Source organism: Panthera uncia, chromosome B4 (genome assembly GCF_023721935.1).
Source record: "Panthera uncia isolate 11264 chromosome B4, Puncia_PCG_1.0, whole genome shotgun sequence".
In the NCBI taxonomy this organism is placed as follows: domain Eukaryota; kingdom Metazoa; phylum Chordata; class Mammalia; order Carnivora; family Felidae; genus Panthera; species Panthera uncia.
In genome coordinates, this window is record NC_064809.1 from 854,793 (window position 1) to 874,890 (window position 20,098).

At 41.7% G+C, this 20,098-nt stretch overlaps 1 protein-coding gene across 3 annotated transcripts in view; it reads right to left on the reverse strand.

The window, feature by feature from the left end:
- The window catches only part of LARP4B (La ribonucleoprotein 4B), a 77,146-nt gene extending 58,519 nt beyond the window's left edge, over window positions 1-18,627 (reverse strand). For 2 of the 3 annotated variants that reach the window (XM_049626744.1, XM_049626746.1), the window contains exons 1-2: window positions 8,848-8,874; window positions 8,146-8,205 (exon numbers count right to left, since the gene is read on the reverse strand). Coding sequence is in view for 1 of the 3 variants with exons in the window: in XM_049626745.1 (XP_049482702.1) it covers window positions 8,146-8,205; window positions 8,848-8,928 (141 nt within the window). In the remaining 2 variants the exon portion in view is untranslated. Of the gene's footprint in view, window positions 1-8,145; window positions 8,206-8,847 lie in introns of all 3 variants that reach the window. The other variant, XM_049626745.1, reaches the window with a different exon arrangement.
- Window positions 18,628-20,098: the final 1,471 nt, after the last annotated feature.

Below are 20,098 nucleotides of genomic sequence, written 5' to 3' on the forward strand. Positions count from 1 at the left end.
CCACCAGGCCAGGACCAGGACCAGGAAGTCCCTCAAAAGTTCCCAAAGCCCCTCCTGATTGAGGTATCTGCCCAGGTGTGAAGCGGTTTGTGTCACTACACGTGTAAGCTTTGGCAAGTAATCTGATCTCGGCCTGTTTTCCCACTTGTAAAACGGGACCAAAAGCAATACCTATTTTAAAGAGCTGCCGTGAAGACAGTAAGTAAAATACTCGGAATGGAACCCTAACAAATTCTGGCCCCAGCCCACATCTACAGTCTCCTCTTTCTCTGCGATGCCACCCTCCTTACCTTCTCTCTCTCTTCCAGAGAACTCACCCAACCAGCCCCAGCATGGCCCGTCTTTCCTCGAACCATCCATCACGGCCCCCACTCCTGTTTCCCAATCTCACCATCCTTCCTAAGGCCAGCCCTCCCAACTACGCAAGATGACCGCTTCCCATCCCCACACGCTGGCCGCTCTTTATGCCTCTAGGAAAGCATTCTAACACAAGTCTTGGTGCCTGTAACATCAGCCACCTCAAACCAGGGTCTGTGGTGGCTGATGCAACCACAAAATTTTATTATTTTTTTTTAAAGTAATCTCTACCTTCAACGTGGAGCTCGAACTCACAACCCTGAGATTAAGTGTCGCATGTTCTACCAACTGAGCCTGCCAGGCGCCCCCTAATACATTCTTCTTATTTTTTAATATTACAAATACAAAATTTTAAAGATATGCTCACGTGTGCACATAACGTTAGTAGCACACTGGCACTGTGTGACAATACTTAAATTGACCTACTCTACCAGAAAGAGAGTTGGATTTAAAATGTTACAAATTCATTCATGCCTGGTGAGAGCCAAGTAACTCCAGGTATGCCCCAGACACAAACTGGCAAAAGCTATGGGAAAGTCGTTCGCACGGCATTCAGCAGCTCAGGCTGTGCTGTGGTAAATTCAAAGGAACCCTGGGTAAGCAGACCACAAGTACCCGGTGAAGCAGCTTTAGTTCCAGCAAAACATCACTTGCCACACTAAATGAACATCATAAATTTGCATTTTACTGGTTTGGGCAATTAAGTTTTATATTTGGTAAAAATTACATGCATTAAGAGTTTATCGGTAGTTCTATATATTATTAGAAAAACAATTTAACAACAACCTAGAAAAAATTCTCATTTAAAAGGTTACAAAAAGTCAAGCAAAATGGTGAACTAAGAAGCTCAAAGCTTCTAAACTCCCCTACAGAAATATCAAGAAAACAACCAGAAGCTTCTAAACCAACTCTATAGGGAGCTCTGAAAAAAATCACAGGTTTATGGCAACTAAGCAAACACACAGCAAGAAAAAACTCTCCATGGGGCGTCTGGGTGCTCAGTCGGTTAAACGTCCTACTCCGGATCTCAGGGTCATGAGTTCAAGCCCTGCACTGAACAAGGAAGGAAGGAGGAAGGAAGGAAGGAAGGAAGGGAGGGAGGGAGGGAGGGAGGGAGGGAGGGAGGGAGGAGAAAAAGAGAGAGAGAGAGAGAGAGAGAGAGAGAGAGAGAGAGAGAGAGAATGCTCTCCTCCACATGGTAGGCATTTCTGTGGCATGGAGTGGTCTTGGTCTAGGGGGCTCCAGACCCCACCCCGCCGGAACTCTGCAGAGGGAACAGAGTAAAACCTTATCTGCAAATTAGTGTGTACATGTGTTCAATCCTAGCTGGAGTTTTCCCTGCCTCACATAACTCAGAACACAAATGGGAAGTGGCAGGCAATGCTCATAAAAGCTGTAAGGCAGCTTCAAAATCACACCCCCCTGGGGCAAGGGGTTACCGGTGGAGACACAACCAGAAACCACGTGAAGCTCAAAAAGACTAGGGTGCAACTCTTTGGGAAATCAGGGCAATCAAAAGCAGCCATGTACATGGGAAATTCTGAAAGCCATGTCCAGTCAAGACATACGCTCAAAAAAAGTCCTGAGAAGACCTTAGGCTTTCACCTCAGGTTGATCCCTAGTCTCCAACCAAGCTGAACTACTCAGTGACGAACTGTCTCAGAACAGAGGCAGTATGAAGACTGGGAAGGGTAACTGTATTCTCTCTCTTGTTTTGGAGGGGGAAGAAGGTGTCTGGTCTGTTTCAGTTCATGGTATTAAAGGAAATCTGTCAAAATATTAGCTGAACACAAGTTAAAGGAACAGAGACTTCAGCGAACACATATAGTCTCTCCAAATTAGTTTGGAAAAGTCTCAAAACAGTGAGACGTCATACACATCATAAATAAAATCAGGAGTGCCTGGGTGGCTCAGTCAGTTAGGCGTTTGGCTTCAGCTCAGGTCATGATCTCGCAGTTCGTTGGTCTGGGCCCCACATCAGGCTCTGTGCTGACAGCTCAGAGCCTAGAATCTGCTTTGGAATCTATGTCTCTCTCTCTCTCTCTCTCTCTCTCTCTCTCTCTCTCTCTCTCTCTGTGTGTGTGTGTGTGTGTGTGTGTGTGTCTCACCTGCTTGTGCTGTCTCTGTCTCTCAAAAATAAACATTTAAAAATAAATAAAATCAAACACCCAATTCTCAGCAAGAACAACAAAAAATCACAAGGCATGCAAAGAAACAGGAAAACATGGCTCATTCAAAGGAACAGAATTCACTGTCCCTGAGAAAGCTCAGACAAGGGATTTATTCCACAAAGACTTTAAAACAATCATCTTGGGGTGCCTGGGTGGCTCAGTTGGTTAAGTGTTGGACTTCAGCTCAGGTCATGATCTCACAGTCAGTGAGTTTAAGCCCCATGTCGGGCGCTGTGGCTGACAGCTCAGAGCCTGGAGCCTGCTTTGTATTCTTTGCCTCCCTCTCTCTCTTTCTCAAAAATAACAAACATTAAAACATTTTTTTCAAAAAAAACAACAATCATCTTAAGGGCGCCCGGGTGGCTCAGTCAGTTGAGCATCTGATTCTTGATTTCGGCTCAGGCCATGATACCAGGGTCCTGAGATCAAGCCCCATGTTGGGCTCCACACTGCTCATGAAGCCTGCTGAAGATTCTCTCTTTCATCTCTCTCTGCCCCTCACCCACTCACACACACAAGCATGCTCTCCCACTCTCTAAATATTTAAAGCAAGCAAATAAAAACATAATCATCTTAAATATGCCCAAAGAGCTGAGGAAAAACACGGACAAGGAACTAAAGTTAACCAATAAGACAATATAGGAACAAAACAGGAGTATCAACAGAGAGAGATTTATTTAAAAAAAAAAAAAAAAGCAAACAAATATTCTGGAGCTGAACGGTACAATCACTGAACTGAAAAATTCACTAGAGGGGTTCAACAGCAGACTTGGCAAAAGAATCAACAAATCTGAACAGGGGACAAACGGAATTATCTAAAGGAGCAAAAGAAAAAAGAGGAAATGAGTGGAGCCTGAAGGATTTATGAGACACCAACCAGAGGTCCAACACACGTACTGTGGGGGCCCCATGGTGGGGGCAAGAGAGGAAGGGCAAGAGAGCATTTGAAGGAACAGTGGCCAAAACTTCCCAAATTTGATGAAGTACAGGAATTTACAAATCCCAAATCTCAACAAACATAAAGCAGAATAAACCCAAAGAGACCCGTACCAAGACACATTACAATCACACTGTCAAAACACAAAGAATCTTTAAAGCAGCAAGAAGAAACTCCTTGTCAAGTACAAGAGGTCCTCAATAAGAATGTTAGCCAATTTAGCACGAGAAACCTTGCAGGAAGAAAGGCAGTGGGTGATCAAGTGCGGACAGAAAACACTGTCCATTGAGAAGTCCTTATCCAGCAAAACTCCTCAAAACCGAAGAAGAAATTAAGACATTCCCAGATAAACAAAAGTTGAAGTAGTTTGTTCACAGCAGGTCTGCCCTGGAGGAAAAGCCAAAGGAGTCCTTCGGGCTGCAGTGAAAACACAGGACACAGGAACTGGAGATTCTAGAAGACGCAGAGCTCTCTGGTGAAGGAGAAACAAGAACAGGCACAAGAGCCACGATCACTGCCATTTTGCCTTACAGCTTCACTTTTTATTTTCTTCAGGATTAAAACCATCAATCGATATTGTTGGGCATAGTGACAAAGATGAAATGTGTGGTACCAGTAACATAAGGGAGGGAGAGAACTTGACAGAAGTAGTTTCTGTGTGCTATTGAGGTTAAGGAGAAATCAATTTAAACTAGACAGTTGTAACTTTTGATGTTATATGTAATCCCTATGGTAAGCAGAAAGATATATAGATGATACATATAAAGGTAAGTTTGTAGAATAAATGACTAAACTGTCAATTATGCCATGTTGATGCTAATGAAACTTTTCAATTTAAGTAAAGTATGCCTTGCAAAGTATCAATGAAGTACGTTACACAGTTCATGTCCTTATGTGTCTTAAAACTCCCAAGAGCAAACACATTAAAAAAAATTTTTAATAACATGAAGAATAACTTCTTAAAATATAATCAAATACATAAGTAATACAGATGATTAGAAAAGGATGAATCAATGAAGAGAAAAGTTATAGCCAAGAATGCCCTTGCAGGACATAAAAACCATCAGGATAGGCAAAAATTATGGGGGGGGGGGGGGGAGGACTGGATTTGACTCTATTACAAACAATAATTTGGTTACTTTTCAACTGTATACCCTTAATCCATATTTACATTACTTTTTAACTTTATTCATTTATTTTTGAGAGTAGGGGAGGATCATGAGAGGGGGAGAGAGAATCCCCATGAAGCAGACTCCATGCTCAGTGCACAGTCCAACTTGGGGCTCGATCTCATGAACCATGAGATCATGACCTGAGCTGAAATCAAGAGTTGGACACTCAACCAACTGAGCCACCTGAGCCTCCCCATATTTACGGTAGTTTTAACCGTCCTTTCTATACAATTTATAAAATAAAACATCTATTTGTCTACTTCAAATTACATCTCAAGCGCTAACCTCTCTACTGAGGTCCACCTGGCCCCACCTGCCCACTTCACTGCTTGCTTTAATTTCTAACAAGAGGATTTGCTCTCCACAAACCTTTACTTCTCCAGTTTTTTCCATCTCAAAAAAAATGAAAATGCCATCCATCAAGTTGCTCAATGACCCCTGGTTTATCTTTTCCTCACCCCAACCTCTACATCCAATCCATAACTTGGTATGGTTGAACCCACTTCCAAAATAAATTTGAAATCCACTCGTTCCTAGTCTGACCCACCACCATCACTTACAAACTTTCATTCCTTAGTAGTTTATTTGCTTTCTTTGCTTCCATGCTCGACTCACTGCAACCCATAATATATAAAAATGTAATGAGGCCAAAATAATCTTCCTAAAAGGTAAGTCACACTATTCCCCGCCTAAAATCCTCCATTTTTATTCCAAGTAATTTCATCCACTCAGAAACAATGCAAATTGTGCCACATGGCAAAGAGACGGATTTTGTCTGGGGTATTATTTTCCATTTGTTTCTCTTTTTCAATGAGATAACAGATGCCAAAGAGGAAGTATCTTTGGATTTGGACTCTGAAGCCAGTTGCCTGGGTTCAAATCATGGTTCTGCCACTCTGCAGTTGAGAAATCTTGAGGAAATGACTTAAGCCTCTTTGGGTCTCAGCTTCCTTTTGTCAAAGATCAATTTCTGATGCTCGCTGATTAGCTAGGGCTGTAGTAAATAGTTACTTCTCAGTAAGGTTTTATTTTGGGGGGGGAGGAGGAGGAAGGAGCTGTATAATAAATACGATTAGTATTACCACCGGCTAAACGCAAAGCTGCTCCTGAATTGTTCAGACATTTATTTGGCCATCACTACGGCAATTCTCCTACTCACACCAACTCGGGGGAAAGACTGAACCTTCCAGAGACTGTGACACATGCTCACTCAGCAATCGAAATGACTGCAGACTACCGAGCATCAACATCTGCAGCCACTAAACCCGCCACCACATGCACACACTCAGGTGCACCATGAAGAATGGCAGCCAGAAAGCTTTCAGAGCAACGCCATCTAGAGTAACGGGAAAGAAGTAACCGTACAAATGCCGCAGAAACCAAATGGCTAAAGGAAGAATGGCACCGTAATGTAAAGAAAATATACGACACCGGGTACAAGGAGACACACAGATGAAATCATGCCCTGTGGGAAAATGGGTGAAATTGATGTATGCTGATTACAGCTACATAAAAATGTGTGCACTCTTATTTTCTGTAAAGACGCTCAAGCTTGTTATAAATAAAGCTTTATTAAAAAGGACACACATGCTGTAAGCCCAGATGTCCCTTATGGCACCTTCCAGCTCCAGTATTTAAGGATTCTGTTAAGGACACGAAAAAGATAGGATAAGTAGGCAGAGAGGGAAAGATGAGGACCTGAGGTCCCTGGATGGGGACACACCTTTCTTGGAACAATGCTGGGAGTGTCTGACTAGGGCCAACCCTGTCAGGCGAAAGGTCCCTCTTCAGAGTGTAACAGACACCACCACCACCACCTCAGGGTCCCCTCAGGAATTTGACAATCAAAATGCCGAACTCAAAAAAGTGGGTCATAAAACTTATGTTATATAGGGGAAGCATGACCCGCCTGACTCCTCACTCAACTGCATCGAGACCATCGGAAGGGACAACCCAGCACCCAGAGCTGCCAAGCCAATAAGGATGGGACCTGAGAAGGAACAAGGGGGAAGGGAAGGGAGACCAGAACCTTCTAAAACGAGGACCCTTGCCTAGAGTCACGGGCACTTGGAAAAGCCCCCTCTCCGTAAAGAGAGCTTTCCTACTATTCTTCCTTTCTGATGTTCTACTCTAATAAACTTGGGCCTGCTGCTCATTTTGAGTCCACCTCTTCATTCTTCAAAGTGGCGAGACAACGAATCCCAGGTATTGTGGTAAAAAATCCTGCAACACTATGAAAACCTAAGTGTGCAACACCCTGTTAACACTGGTAAACAACATATCCACTTTACAAAACCTCAGATCAGAGATGGGATCTGCCCAAGGGACACCAGGGGTCCTGAATACTAATCAGGGCTGGACCAAGAACTTGCCACATGTCTTTATAAGGCGTTAACTCTTAAAAATGACAAAGAACATAAGTGAAGCAGTACTAGTTGCAAATTATTTCTGCACAGAAATGAAATGCTGAGTTCTGGCTCAAGAGTTTCCATTCTTTTCTAGATAGGTCTTGTCTCAATACTTACCAACCAAGTGAAAAAACAGGCAAAAAAACCTCATAGAAGCCAAAATCTAATTTTTAGTCCTGCAATACGTTTTAAAAAGATATCTATCTGAATATTATGTTGGACTGTAAATCAACCATGGGAAGGAGGGAGATTAGTTCTAAAAAAAAAATTTTTTTTAATGATTTCTGTATCATTTCCCTTAGACAACTAAAGGTCTTAAATTTAGAATTTTAATTACTTAAAACATCATAGAATTCATTTAAAACATCAATACAATATACGAAAAAACTCTATATTTCATGACAACAATGAAATAATATTTTGGAGGGTATCTTTCATTTTTAAAAATTCTACCTTATTAAAAGTAAATCAGCAATCCAGTCTCCTTCAATTTCTACATGAACTGCTTACAGTTTGGGGAAATAAATGAAGTTTACTATAAAGTTTATAACATTACTTTAAAAGTTTTCCTTTTCTTTTTTAAATTGTGCCTGGTTTATAAGATCACTTGGACGACTGCCAAGCTAAGTGTAGCATGGCTCCAAACACACCTGACACAGGCACAGGAGATTAAAGCAAGACTTAAAAACCAATGGATCTCCATTTCCTTATTCTTTCATTAACCACAACTAAAATGTGAAACCAATTTTTCTTAGTAAAAGCTTACTGTAACTTGTGTACTTTAAAAAACACAGGTTTCAAAATGTAGAGCTAATCATATACATTCAGCAGATTATCAGTGAACACTAAAAACAATGTGATGAGTCTCTGACACTCAATGAACACAGGGCACACTGCGTCTAGAACTATACACACAGCACACACACACAAGCCAGATGAGGACGTACGGTACTGAACACTTCCAACCCATGTGGGTCTCTCCCCCACTTCATCCCCCTTTCTTGGGAAACATCAACGTTTTCTAATTCTGTTACAATAAATATTTGTTGTGAGGCAGTATCTGTGGGCCTCCACAGTGACTGATCTCAGAACTGAATTACCTGACTCAAAGCTGGGATGGAGCTGGTCTGAGAAGTGGTTTGAGATATGGGACCATTCATCTGTAAAATTGAAAACAGCAAACACACCATCATTACGATATAAAGCAGCATTTTCAAACCACAGTGATTTAGCAAAAACAAAACCCACTGAGGAAAACACATTTTTACATGACAAAGAAATTCAGTGAGATATTCAGAAAGAGGTAGGAGCCTTGAAACTTAAAATATCTTAAAATTCTGCCTGACCACCGTAATTAAAATTCCTTATAACTTCAGTGGGGAAAATTAAGAAAAATCTGTTTTTTGCTTGACATGATAAAATCTTAAAATAAACAAAAGCAATCAAAATAAAAAATTTATAATTAATTCTTTAAATACATTCTTTAAATTAATTCTTTACATACATACCAGTACAATAGGTACAATGTTATTAAAGTATTTATAAATCACTGCATTTTTCTTAGGAATTTAAAATCCAAAAGCTCTAAGTGTCTAAAGCTATTTGTTTTCTCTATCACCTAAGTACTTACAGCTTCCTCTACTAAGCTACCCATAAACTGATTCAGAATATAACTCCTATATTTAGCTTATAAGATATGCCAGAGTTACTACTTTGATTTACTTCTGAAATCCAACGGAGCATCTGTTATCAGAAGAGGAGAGGAAGACATCAGGCCAATTCTGGCCTCGACCCGCACTCACCAGATGAGCGCTGTCTTTCCCTTCCTGGACTCGCTGGCCCTGCGGTTCAGCCACGACCTTAGTGTCCTGATCAGAAGTCATGAGCTGTTTACTTGGTGGCCGCACTGGGAGAAGCTGAGTGGCCAGCGAAGGATGCTGTGGAACGACAAAGACAGCACATTAGTAACTGGAAGTACGGAACACCAGGGGTTCTTACAATTAAGTGACTAGGAAGTCTGCAAACCCTCAGGTTTTCATGTGCTTATCCCTCTGGAGTCTAAGCAATTCAAAGAAATCTGCCGGCGATTCACACCTTTGTACTAAGCCAAGAATATACCAAGACTAGAAATCATGTGCTAACACATACAAACCCACTGACGCCCACAAAACCATTTTTTTAAAAACGGAAAATTACAAAACTAACAGAACTCCCATTTGTGATCTGATGAATCCCAAATTTATATGTACGTATCATTTCTGACTAGCACCATCAATCTCATTTTCTTCCAGGACAACAGTTATCAAGAACTGAACAATAAGCAGTTGAAAAGGAATCCCACACCAACGGAAAAGCACCTCCAGACAGCAGGACCAGAGTTGTGAAGCTAGCAGCCTTTCCGGCTCAGCTCAACAGCTAGACCCTGAACTTCAAACAACGTATCTCCTTTGATGTTCCCGAACGGCGTACACAGTAACTCTGGTCCATGAGGCGGGACCACAATACCCATGATTTCATCAGATCAGTCTGAGAACCAGGGTTCCCAGACAGCCAGGCCTGACCTCCACCGCCTCACAGCACCCCAAGGACTGGATTTAATCCCCGTATCTCTCAGGCACTTCTGAAAACACAGCATCCACATGTCAGATACAGAGACTTAAAAGCTAGCTATCGGTCTCACGAGGTGACCATGCAGGTTTTTGGTTTCCATGATGGCGATGGCGCTCCCTTCTCTCAATAACCAGCTTATGAACTTCTCAAAACGCTTGTTATAATGAAACAATCTGATGATCAAAGGCGATCTCATGCACTGGTCAACTCTATCATCAGAAGCACAAAATCACTTCCGTGCTATTAGGCAGGTTTGGCAGTATCAACTACCCAAAGAGAAGAAATGCTTGGGACAAATCCATTTCAGAAAGGTCAGTATTTTCCAAAATACAGGATGAATGACAAAGGTTGAAGTGTAATAGTTTGTAATACTTGTGAAACTGTAATAGAAACTACATCGACTCTCACGAAACATCAAATCCAAAAAATAAAGACACAGGACGGTAACCAGACTGACAAGTCACAGAAAGTACTGTAGATGCTTTACCATATTAACTGCTGGATTTCTAAGATTCTTAAAGAAAAAATGTTTGGTTAAAAACAAGGTAAGATAGATAAATGGGGGGGGGGTGGAATTCAATTACAAAGAATCCTTTATTACATCTACTACCTCCATTTTTTTTCCAGTCAGAAATATGTGCCTCCCGGTCCAGTGTGCCCATGCATGCGGGCAACGCTCCACCACAAAAGGAAAGAAAGGAAGTCGTGGCAGTGTCCTGGGACGACAGCACGGCAGCCCCGGTCTGTCCCAGGCGCCCCAGCCACGAACCAGTGATCCTGACGCCACACCAGTCCACCTCTTCGTTACCAACCCAGCCGGCACACACGGCTTTCCTCAGGCCCTGCACCCGGAAACAGGGGTTCCTGTGTGGGCAGCACAGAAGGCACACAGCATTACAACCAGACTTGGTCGAATGTTTCAATCCAGAAGACGGTTTGGCAGGGCAGCACTGATGACAGCTCCAGCAGAGAACAAGCCTCCCAGGCACCCATTGTGAGACCACAGCCGTCCTGAGGCCTCAACGACTGCCTCCAGAAATGGCCAGAATGCAGGTCTCGGGGCTGGACTAGAAAGCTGGGGACAGGGTGGGGGAAGGTGCCACCAAAGCAAAGCCTGTGCCGGCCCCAGACCTAGCGGTCTGAAGTGGTGACAGTGTCCAGAGGCAGCCTTCACAACGGCCTTCCAGAGCCAAACAAAAGGAGTGATTTCCTTGGTTGGATTTCACCTGTCGCCGTGGAAAAGCAGAAAGACGACACCAAAGGGCCCTTCCTCCTATCTCGTGGTCTCTATGCTAGCCGGACATTTTAAATTTCATCTGTCAAGGCTACACCTGGAAATTTTATCAATCTTATTAAACACTTGGGACGGTACGGTCCTCTCAGATCTATTTCTAAAGAATCCTTTTCCCATATACCAGAAATGTCTGTTTCATAATTAAACATTTGTTAAGGGCTCCGGGGTCCCATCCAGGACCCCACATCGCATTTAGGTGTGACTTCTCGTCTCCTCCACACTGTGACAACTCCTCAGCCTCTCCTCATCTTTCCTCTTCACTTTCCAAGTGTGAAGGGCTCTCATGGCCACACACGGACAACGTGCGGAGCAAAAAGAATGAACAGGTAACAAACACGTTAGGACCCACGACAGTTCAAAATGCCACCACGCTGGTCACCTGCGGAGACTGTCAGGATTCCAACTCATTCTCCTGAAGATTCCTAAAGGCAAACAACCGTCAGCCCGCCTTCCTTGGAGGATGGCAGCGGCATAACCGAAGAGCTGAGCAGGGCGAGCTGCTCTCTACGCAGGAAGCACCACTAATAAGCGGGGAACGACTGAAGTAGAAAATCACAATAATGCAACATCTAATGAAATAACGAAGGCAATTACCATCGACGTCTGCTGAAATCGGGCAGAGAGCTGACAGAAAACTTTATAATGGCTAGATCGGACGGACACTGAAGCCACTTTTCAATCTCATGACTGAAAGTGTAACAACCAGCCGTTACACTCTTCTTGGTGTGAGCAAAGAGCACCGTTTATGAAGTATTCTTGCCAAAAAAAGAACCTTTAGTTAATCAAACCTCTAGATCTGACTCCCAATTTAAAGGAAATTCTGGGGTGATACACGTTAAATAACACCAACACAAAGCCATTAGCTAAATCTAAAATGTGGGGCATTCTAGAAGACAGATGACCTCATTTCTGCACGAAATCTACGACATGAAAAAATGGAAGAGATTTTTATTGCTACAAAATACAAAAGCTTTAACCAAAATAACCTTATGTGAGAACTGTAACGAGACTGAAATAAATTAACTCTAGAATGACATTTTTGACAGGAAAAATTGAATGTTGCCTAGGTAATAAAGGATATTATAGAATGATTATTAATTCTGTTGAGTGCAATCCAGGTGGTGTGGCGGTGGAAAAGTCTTATCTGTGAGATATACAAACTAAAAGACTATGGGTACAATTATATATCCGGAATTTGCTTTAAAATATGCTAAAAACTGTTTTGGTAAATTTAAGAGACAACACAAAACAAAAATGCAAGAATGCAGCAAGTGGCTAACAGCTAGAACTGGATGACGGGTGCACTAAGGACTGCTATACCGCCTGCCCTCTCTACTTCCGTGGTTAAAGTATTCTGTAATGAAAAGTAAAAAGAAAAATCTAATTAGGACATAGTTACCAATATCCATCTGAAACTTCACACACTTACTGTTGTTTAAAATCTGCACTAATACAAAAATATGTAAACTATCACATGAACAATGTTTAGCTTTAGCAAAAAAAATAAAAATAAAAAAATAAAGAAAAATACAGAAAAGCAGAAACTAACAATATATTTCAACTATTTAAAAGATTCAGAGATTACCTTAGGTTAAATAAGCAGGATATGAGACTGTGGACAGTGTAATTACAAGTATGTTTTAAAAATTCACACAGCTGACTTTGTGAATATTTAAAAGTAATACACTAGATGACTAACAATGTATGACCAAGAGTTAAAACACCAGGATAGTGTCTTACGTTGTTTCATTTCTGTAGTCTCAATTTTCCAAATACCTTACTGTTTTATAATCACACATGCTTAATGAAACTCATCCGGCTTGCTGGTGCTGTGTTTACCAAGCAAGCATCGAACAGTTCAGAGCCCCCCATGCGGTACCTTTCCAACAACAGAAGTACTGATCGGCAGGAAAAGCAACCAGGACCCTTCCCAGTGGGTTGTCAATACAGATTAATAAAAATGCCAATCAGCTGTCACACCATTTTTTTGTGAAAATTCACAACTCAGTCTTGTTCTCTAAGACAGGGGGTCTCAGAGGGTGGCCTGTGCCTGTCAGGGGTCCCAGAGACCTTCCCAGGGGCCTTCAGATCATACCAATTGTCACAACAACTCCAAGATGCTGTTTGCCTTTGTCTGCTCGCAAACTGCCGTGGAGTTCTGGTGTGGTTACAAAGGAGAAGAGTCAAGGTTATGGGAAGGGACTGTTAACACACTCCTCACCGTTCCAGCTATTCATCCGTGTGAGGTCAGATTTCCTTCTCATCCTTCAACCAAAATAACAGATCACTAACAGATCAAATGCAGAAACACAGAAGAAGCAACCTGAGATTCTATTAAATTAGACACTGAAGAGATTTATAAAAATACAAAACAATGCCATTCTCCTCATTAAATTATTTTTTTGTTTTGGAAAAGATTGCTACCTTTTCATAAGCAATGATATTTATTTTACATGTAATGGCTTTGCTATTATTGTTAAAGAAAAACATTTTTTTAAATCTGAGTCATAATTTTTAATGCAAATATACAGATAAGCCCCATAAACAAAAGTTCTTCAAGATCTTCAATAATATTTAAAACTGTAAAAAGGTCCCAAGACCAAAATGTTTGAGAACCACTGATATAAGGCAAAAGGAGCGCTATGTACAGATGCCTGGTTTCCATGGACAGGAGACAGCCTGTGTTCACGGACCGGAAGCCATGGTATTCCTAGGATGGCAACACTGCACGTCTACAGAATCCATGCAATCCCTATCAAAATCCCACCTGCCTTTTTTGCAAAAATTGATGAGATGATCCTAAAATTCCTATGGAAATACAAGGGACCCAGAGTAGCCAAATCATCTTGAAAAGAACAAGCTGGAAGACTCACACTTCCTGATTTCAAAACTTACCACAAAACTACAGCAGTTAAGACAGTGTGGTATTGACATAAAGAGAGCCATACAGAACAACAGAACTTAAAGTGTCCAGAAATAAACTCTCACATTTATGGCCAGTGAATTTTCACAAGGGTGCCAAGACCATTCAATGGGGGAAAGAAAATCCTTTTCAACACATGGTGCTGGGACAACTGGATATTCACATGCAAAAGAATGGAGTGGGGCCCTTATCTCACTCTCTCTATAAAAACTAATTCCAAATGAATCAAACACCTAAATATGGGGCACCTGGCTGGCTCAGTTGGAGGAGCATGCGACTGTTGATCTCAGGGTTATGAGCTTGAGCCCCACATTATGCACAGATATTCCTTAAAAATAAATTAAAACAAAAACAAAACCTAGGGGCACCCGGGGGGCTTAGTTGGATGAGTATCTCACTCTTGATTTTGGCTGAGGTCATGATCGCAGAGTCATGGGATCGAGTCCTCTGTCGGGCCCCGTGCTGAATATGCAGCCTGCTTAAGAGCCGCACTCTCGCTCTATGGGGTGCCCAGGTGGCTCAAGCAGTTAAGTGTCCAACTTCGGCTCAGGTCATGATCTCGTGGTTCATGAGTTTGAGACCCACATTGGGCTTTCTGCTTTCAGCACAGAGCCTGCTTTGGATCCTCTGTCCTCCCCACTTTCTCTGCCCCTCCTCTGCCCTTTTTTTGTCTCAAAAAATAAACTTAAAAAAAGAAAAAAAAGAGTCTCTCTCTCTTTGCCCCTTCCCTGCTCACATACTCTCTAAAATAAAAAACAAAACTACACTCAACTAAACTAAATGTAAGAGCTAGAATTATAAAACTCAGAAGAAACCACAGGAGTAAATCATCTTAAGCCTGGATCAGGCAATGCCTGCTTACATAGGACACCAAAGCACAAGCAAAAGAATTAAAAATAAATTGGTCTTCATCAAAATTAAAAACTTTTGTGCTTCAAAGCACACCACTACCAAATTGAAAAGACAGCCCACAGAATAGTTGAAAATATTTGCAAATTATATCTCATAAGGGATATGTGTATATACACAGAAAAAGAAAGAGAAGAATGTGTTCCTAAAACTCAATTATAAGAGACAAATAAGTAAAAAATGGGCAGAGTATGAATTGACATTTTCCCAAAGACATACAAATGGCTGATAAGTACATGAAAAGATGCTCGACATCATTAGTCATGAGGAAATGCAAATCAAAATACAAAATACCACTTCAAACTCATTGGAATGGCTATAATCAAAAAGACAAGTAACAAGTGTTGGCAAGGATGTGGAGAACTGGAATCTTAATACAATGCTGGCGGGAATGTAAAATGGCACAGCCACTTTGGCAAACATTTGGATGTTGAACACAAGGACATCACATAAGCCAGCATTCCCACACCTAGGTATATCCCCAAGAGAACTGAAAGCATTTATCACCCCCAAAACTTGCACGTGAATATTCAAATAGCGGAATAGCCAAAAAGTGGAAATAACCCAAGGAATAAACTGGAAGAGGTTAAGAACTTTATTTTCATACATGTGCTTGGCATACCTCAGTGGATTTGCAAATAACAATGACACAATCATAGTTTGAGAATTTGATAATTTCTACAACAATCAAAATAAAGATAGAGACCTGGAGACTTCCTGACTCCAGAACAACATGAACATTTTTTTTCTTGCTTACAAAAGGGTAGTGTGTAAACATAGATGATTTGTCTGTGGATCAGAAATCCAAAAAGGGAATGAATTAGTATTTGGATCTGTGTCATGCAACGGTTAGTCTAAATGCTTCACAAAGTCACTCAATCAACCTCAATTTTCTTAGCTCTCATGCCCACTTAGCAGCCTGGGAAAATGCGCTCAGACATGACTCAGTCAAGGTCACCAAGCTAGTTGAGTCCAGTGAGCTAGTCCATATACACACACATAATTTCTGCTATTCAAATCTACGTGCCCGTATGGAAATTCAGCGGTGCAGGCAGCTCGCCCTGTCAATCCATGCCAATGGGCGCCCCCACTGTGACAGGACCTCAAAGTACCTGCAGCTTCCTTCATTGGTCTTCATTCCTTCTCCCCCCCTTCTATGGTGACCTTCATATTGCCCAGTGCACACATAATGATTTTAATATTTAAAATAAGCACTTTTTAAGAAACCAACATGGTGCCCAAATATAAGCCAAATTTAACTTCATCTTTTTATACAATAAAACCAGTGATCTGATTCAATGCCAAGAAAAAACAAAAAAAAACTGGCCGTGTTGAGAGATGATATGTTGCATCTTACTGGGGAATTTTCAAGCATATAGATTTTTTTTTTTTTTTGCTTTATGAGTTGGCCTTGAAATGTACACATTTCATAGGAGAGGAGATTCTCCTATATGGGGGCCACAGAGGAGACAGCTTTTTTCAATCTAAAAACATTGTTCTGAAATAAGGAAGTCTCCAGTTCTACAAACCACTCTCCATTCTCCATTTTCACCCAGCCATTCAATACTTCCCTGTCTTTCTTTGCACCATTTCTCTTCTCCTCACCTGGGATCCTCCTCTCTCATTGAAGGCCTCCTTCTCTTTCCTCTCTCATTCCTTCTTCATGTACCCACAGCCTTCTGTTCTTTACAGCATTCACCACACCTGTGGTTCTCTCCTACCATCCTGAGTCTCTTTTAGGAATCCACATTTTTCATATATATCCCACCAGTGATACGTTACAATTTTACCCCCAAGGGCTTACAATTTACCTCCAAGAGCTTCCTATTGTCAGTAACACTCAAGTACAGATGGTTTGGCTGCAGTGTTGTGTCAACACTCTATTTCTATATTTGCATCCACAAAATGAGGGAGGAGTCAAGTTTGCTAAGTTTTCTTCTAACTCCTCTGGTCTGTGGCTGAGAGCAAGCAGTCCAGGGACAGTACAAGATGCTATGACACAGACATGTGTTCTGAGAACTCCCGCGTAACTGTTTGGATTATTTTTCAAAAAACAGTGACTGAATATTCACCTGGATAAGTAAACACAGTTTTATCCAAATATGGAAAATGGGCTGTTGAGAACCTTAGAGACTGCCCTAATTAAGTACTATATGATCCCTTTGAGAATCAATTAGAAAAGCCAGAATTTGTTACTTTCAATGTCTAGACATACTATGTAGAAAGACAGTTTACCCATCAGACCTCTGAAACTAAATAAACTCAGTGGAAAAAACAGAAATGGTCAAAGAAGCTAAATCAAATCATTAAAGCACCATCACAATGTTTTGGGATTTGGAAGGACATTTGTTAATAATAGTAACTTTCTTTTAGGGACTCAGTATGCACACCTCTAAATAGAGGTGTAAGAAAATGAAATACCATGATAGGAATTACAGTTCCTCATTCACTCGGCTTGTGCTGCAGGCTGCATTACTGTGTTTACCTCACAGCTGTCAGCATCGCTCTGTACATAATATCTAAACTATATGTTCTGTCTCAGGGAAGAATAATTTGTGAGCAGCTCAGAGCACATTAGTCTATGTACCTACCACAGCATAGATCTCCAGAGATCATATACTCGACTGAACCTTAGGCTCGAAGGTGGGAACATTTATAGAGCAGCAGAACCCTGCTTCCAGGAGAGCAGTTACTCTTTGTTTTTTCCAGATTCAGTATCTACAAGATAGTTTTCCCACAGTAACTGTGGCACTCAAAGACGCGGACAAATGAAAGAAAGGAATCAAGCTTTAATAGAGTAGTTGCGTAATTACACATTTAAACTGGCACCCAGTAGGGAAACAGTCCTAAACAGATGCTGCCAGTAAGCTTCAAGATCAATTTTTTTTTTTTAAAGCTAGCTTTAAGATTTTTTTTTTTTTAACATTTTATTTATTTTTGAGACAGAGAGAGACAGAGCATGAACGGGGGAGGGTCAGAGAGAGGGAGACACAGAATCGGAAACAGGCTCCAGGCTCTGAGCCGTCAGCCCAGAGCCCGACGCGGGGCTCGAACCCACAAACCATGAGATCATGACCTGAGCCGAAGTCAGCCGCCCAACCGACTGAGCCACCCAGGCGCCCCAAGATCAATTTTTTAAATTTCCTTTTGCACGTGCACACCTGCGCTTCTACTGAGAGAGACAGCAATGGGGAAGGTGACTCATTTTTTTACACTTCCATCTGATTCTGCTCAAGGGGCAGAAAATCAGACACAAGGCACACTTATTTCTTACCCAGACAGGATCGGAAAAGCATCTACATAAGAAGTATACCCCAAAAGTTACATTTAAATTTTTTCCCACTAACTCCTTTTAACTTAGAACTTATTTAGTAATTTCACACACACAATGAAAAAGGTCCCTTCCAGCTTTAAGACTTAAAATTGGTTCATGGAATGTTATCTCGCCCTGAAGAGGGCAATTATTTGAAAAGATCGTTTTAGCTAAAATTTTCATTAAAATACAATACAAAACAAAGAGAAAGTTTAGGTCATCTCATTAACCCTCTGGTTAAAACATTAAATCTCTGCAAACTCCAAGCAGTCCAACACTTGGTGATAAGGAAGCCTAAATACTATTTGACACAAGTGAAACAATATGAAGATTTAAAGATCGCATCTTCTCACTCTGCTCGCGACTGGAACGGTCATTTTACAAAGGAGGGTGCAAAGCCCAGGCAGGCAGTCATACCCTTAGAGGCAGGGCCCAGCTGCCCTCAAAGTGTGACCTCTTCCTCAGACCAGGAGTCACTCCTCTTCCGGTGGAGGAACATCTCCTCAGGCAGTTACATGCCCCGCCCCCATCTGAAACCCCCCCCCCCCCCCCCCCCAATCTGAGATGAGATGGGAAGGGTGCCCACCACATGGGGCATATCCTTCCAGGGCGCAAGCTCAACTAATCCACACACCTGCCTAAACGCTACCAGAAACCTCCACACCAACGCCGCTGCCTCCACAGGACACGATGCAACCTATTTCATGTAACCTAAAATGGAAGGAGCGAAATATAAGAAATATTTTTCACAAAGATACTCCATTCCAGAGTTGAAAAGCAAGTTGTTCTGAGTGCAGCCTGTTTAGAATGTATTCTGACCTCCGCTTGTCTGTAATCAACATTTTCTCAGGTAGGAGCTGTTTCCCACGTTGCAAACCACAAGCCACGGCCAGCCAGGGCTGCCACAGTAGCTGGCCAGGCCACCAGCCCACCCTCTTCCTGACTCGTTCAGGCCCCTCACTCCTTGGATCGGCATGCCCACCTACTGTGTGGGGTGCACCCACCTGCTGGGTGGGGTGCACCTCTCCGAACGCCATCTCTTTTCTTAGCCACACGTGAACCTCCTGGTAGCAAGTAAAACGTATCTGGAGTCCAGAGGAGGAAAAAACAGCTTACTGCTGGCAGTTCATTCTATGATCACCTTACAGACAAACAGCAGAACTGCTTCATTCAATATCTTTCAAATTCATTTTTACCCTAGGAAAACGGCATATATGTGGTTCTCCCTTTCTTGAGGACACAGTTTTGTTAACTTCATTTTGAACATGGGATCCTTTTCTTGGGATTACCCACACTCTCCATAAAAATCTTCACTTTCTCTCATTTACAGCTGAACATAAAAAGCGCCGACGATCAAATGCAGTACCAGCGTATACCTGCACCAAAGAAAAGTCAGACTCAGTATCATAAAAAAGTCTTTCAAGAGACCCAGAAGTCCTCTTCATAAACGAACTCTGGATAGGACATTGCTTCAAATCTTTTCAAAGGAAAAAGTCTCTATTTCACCTCAACCTTATCAATCTTTCATTTCTTTAAAGACTGCTGATCACATGTTATTACTTTCCAATTTATAGTCCCATAACTACAGCTTTTCAACTGACAGCAGATGCTAGTTAAGTGAGATTGGGGGGGGGGGGTTGGTGAGCAACCTTAGAACTCAGCATTTCAGCAAATAACAGAATTCAGAGCTGGAAAGCGGCTCAGAGCTGACTTAATCCTGTGCTGCTCAGACTGCAGTATGCTTATTATTCCTAGGAGGGCGCCAAAGAATCAGAACTAAAGGTGATAAAATTGTCCAAAGTCCAGAACTATTTATATATATAAAGTGATTAAGTAATAAATAAATAAATTTAATTAGTTTAAAAAAAAAAACAACTGAGGCACCTGGGTGGCTCAGCTGGTTAAGCTTTGGACTCTTGATTTCAGCTCACGTCATGATTTCACAGTTCGTGAGATAGATCCCAGATGTTAGCACAGAGCCTGCTTGGGATTCTCTCTCTCCCT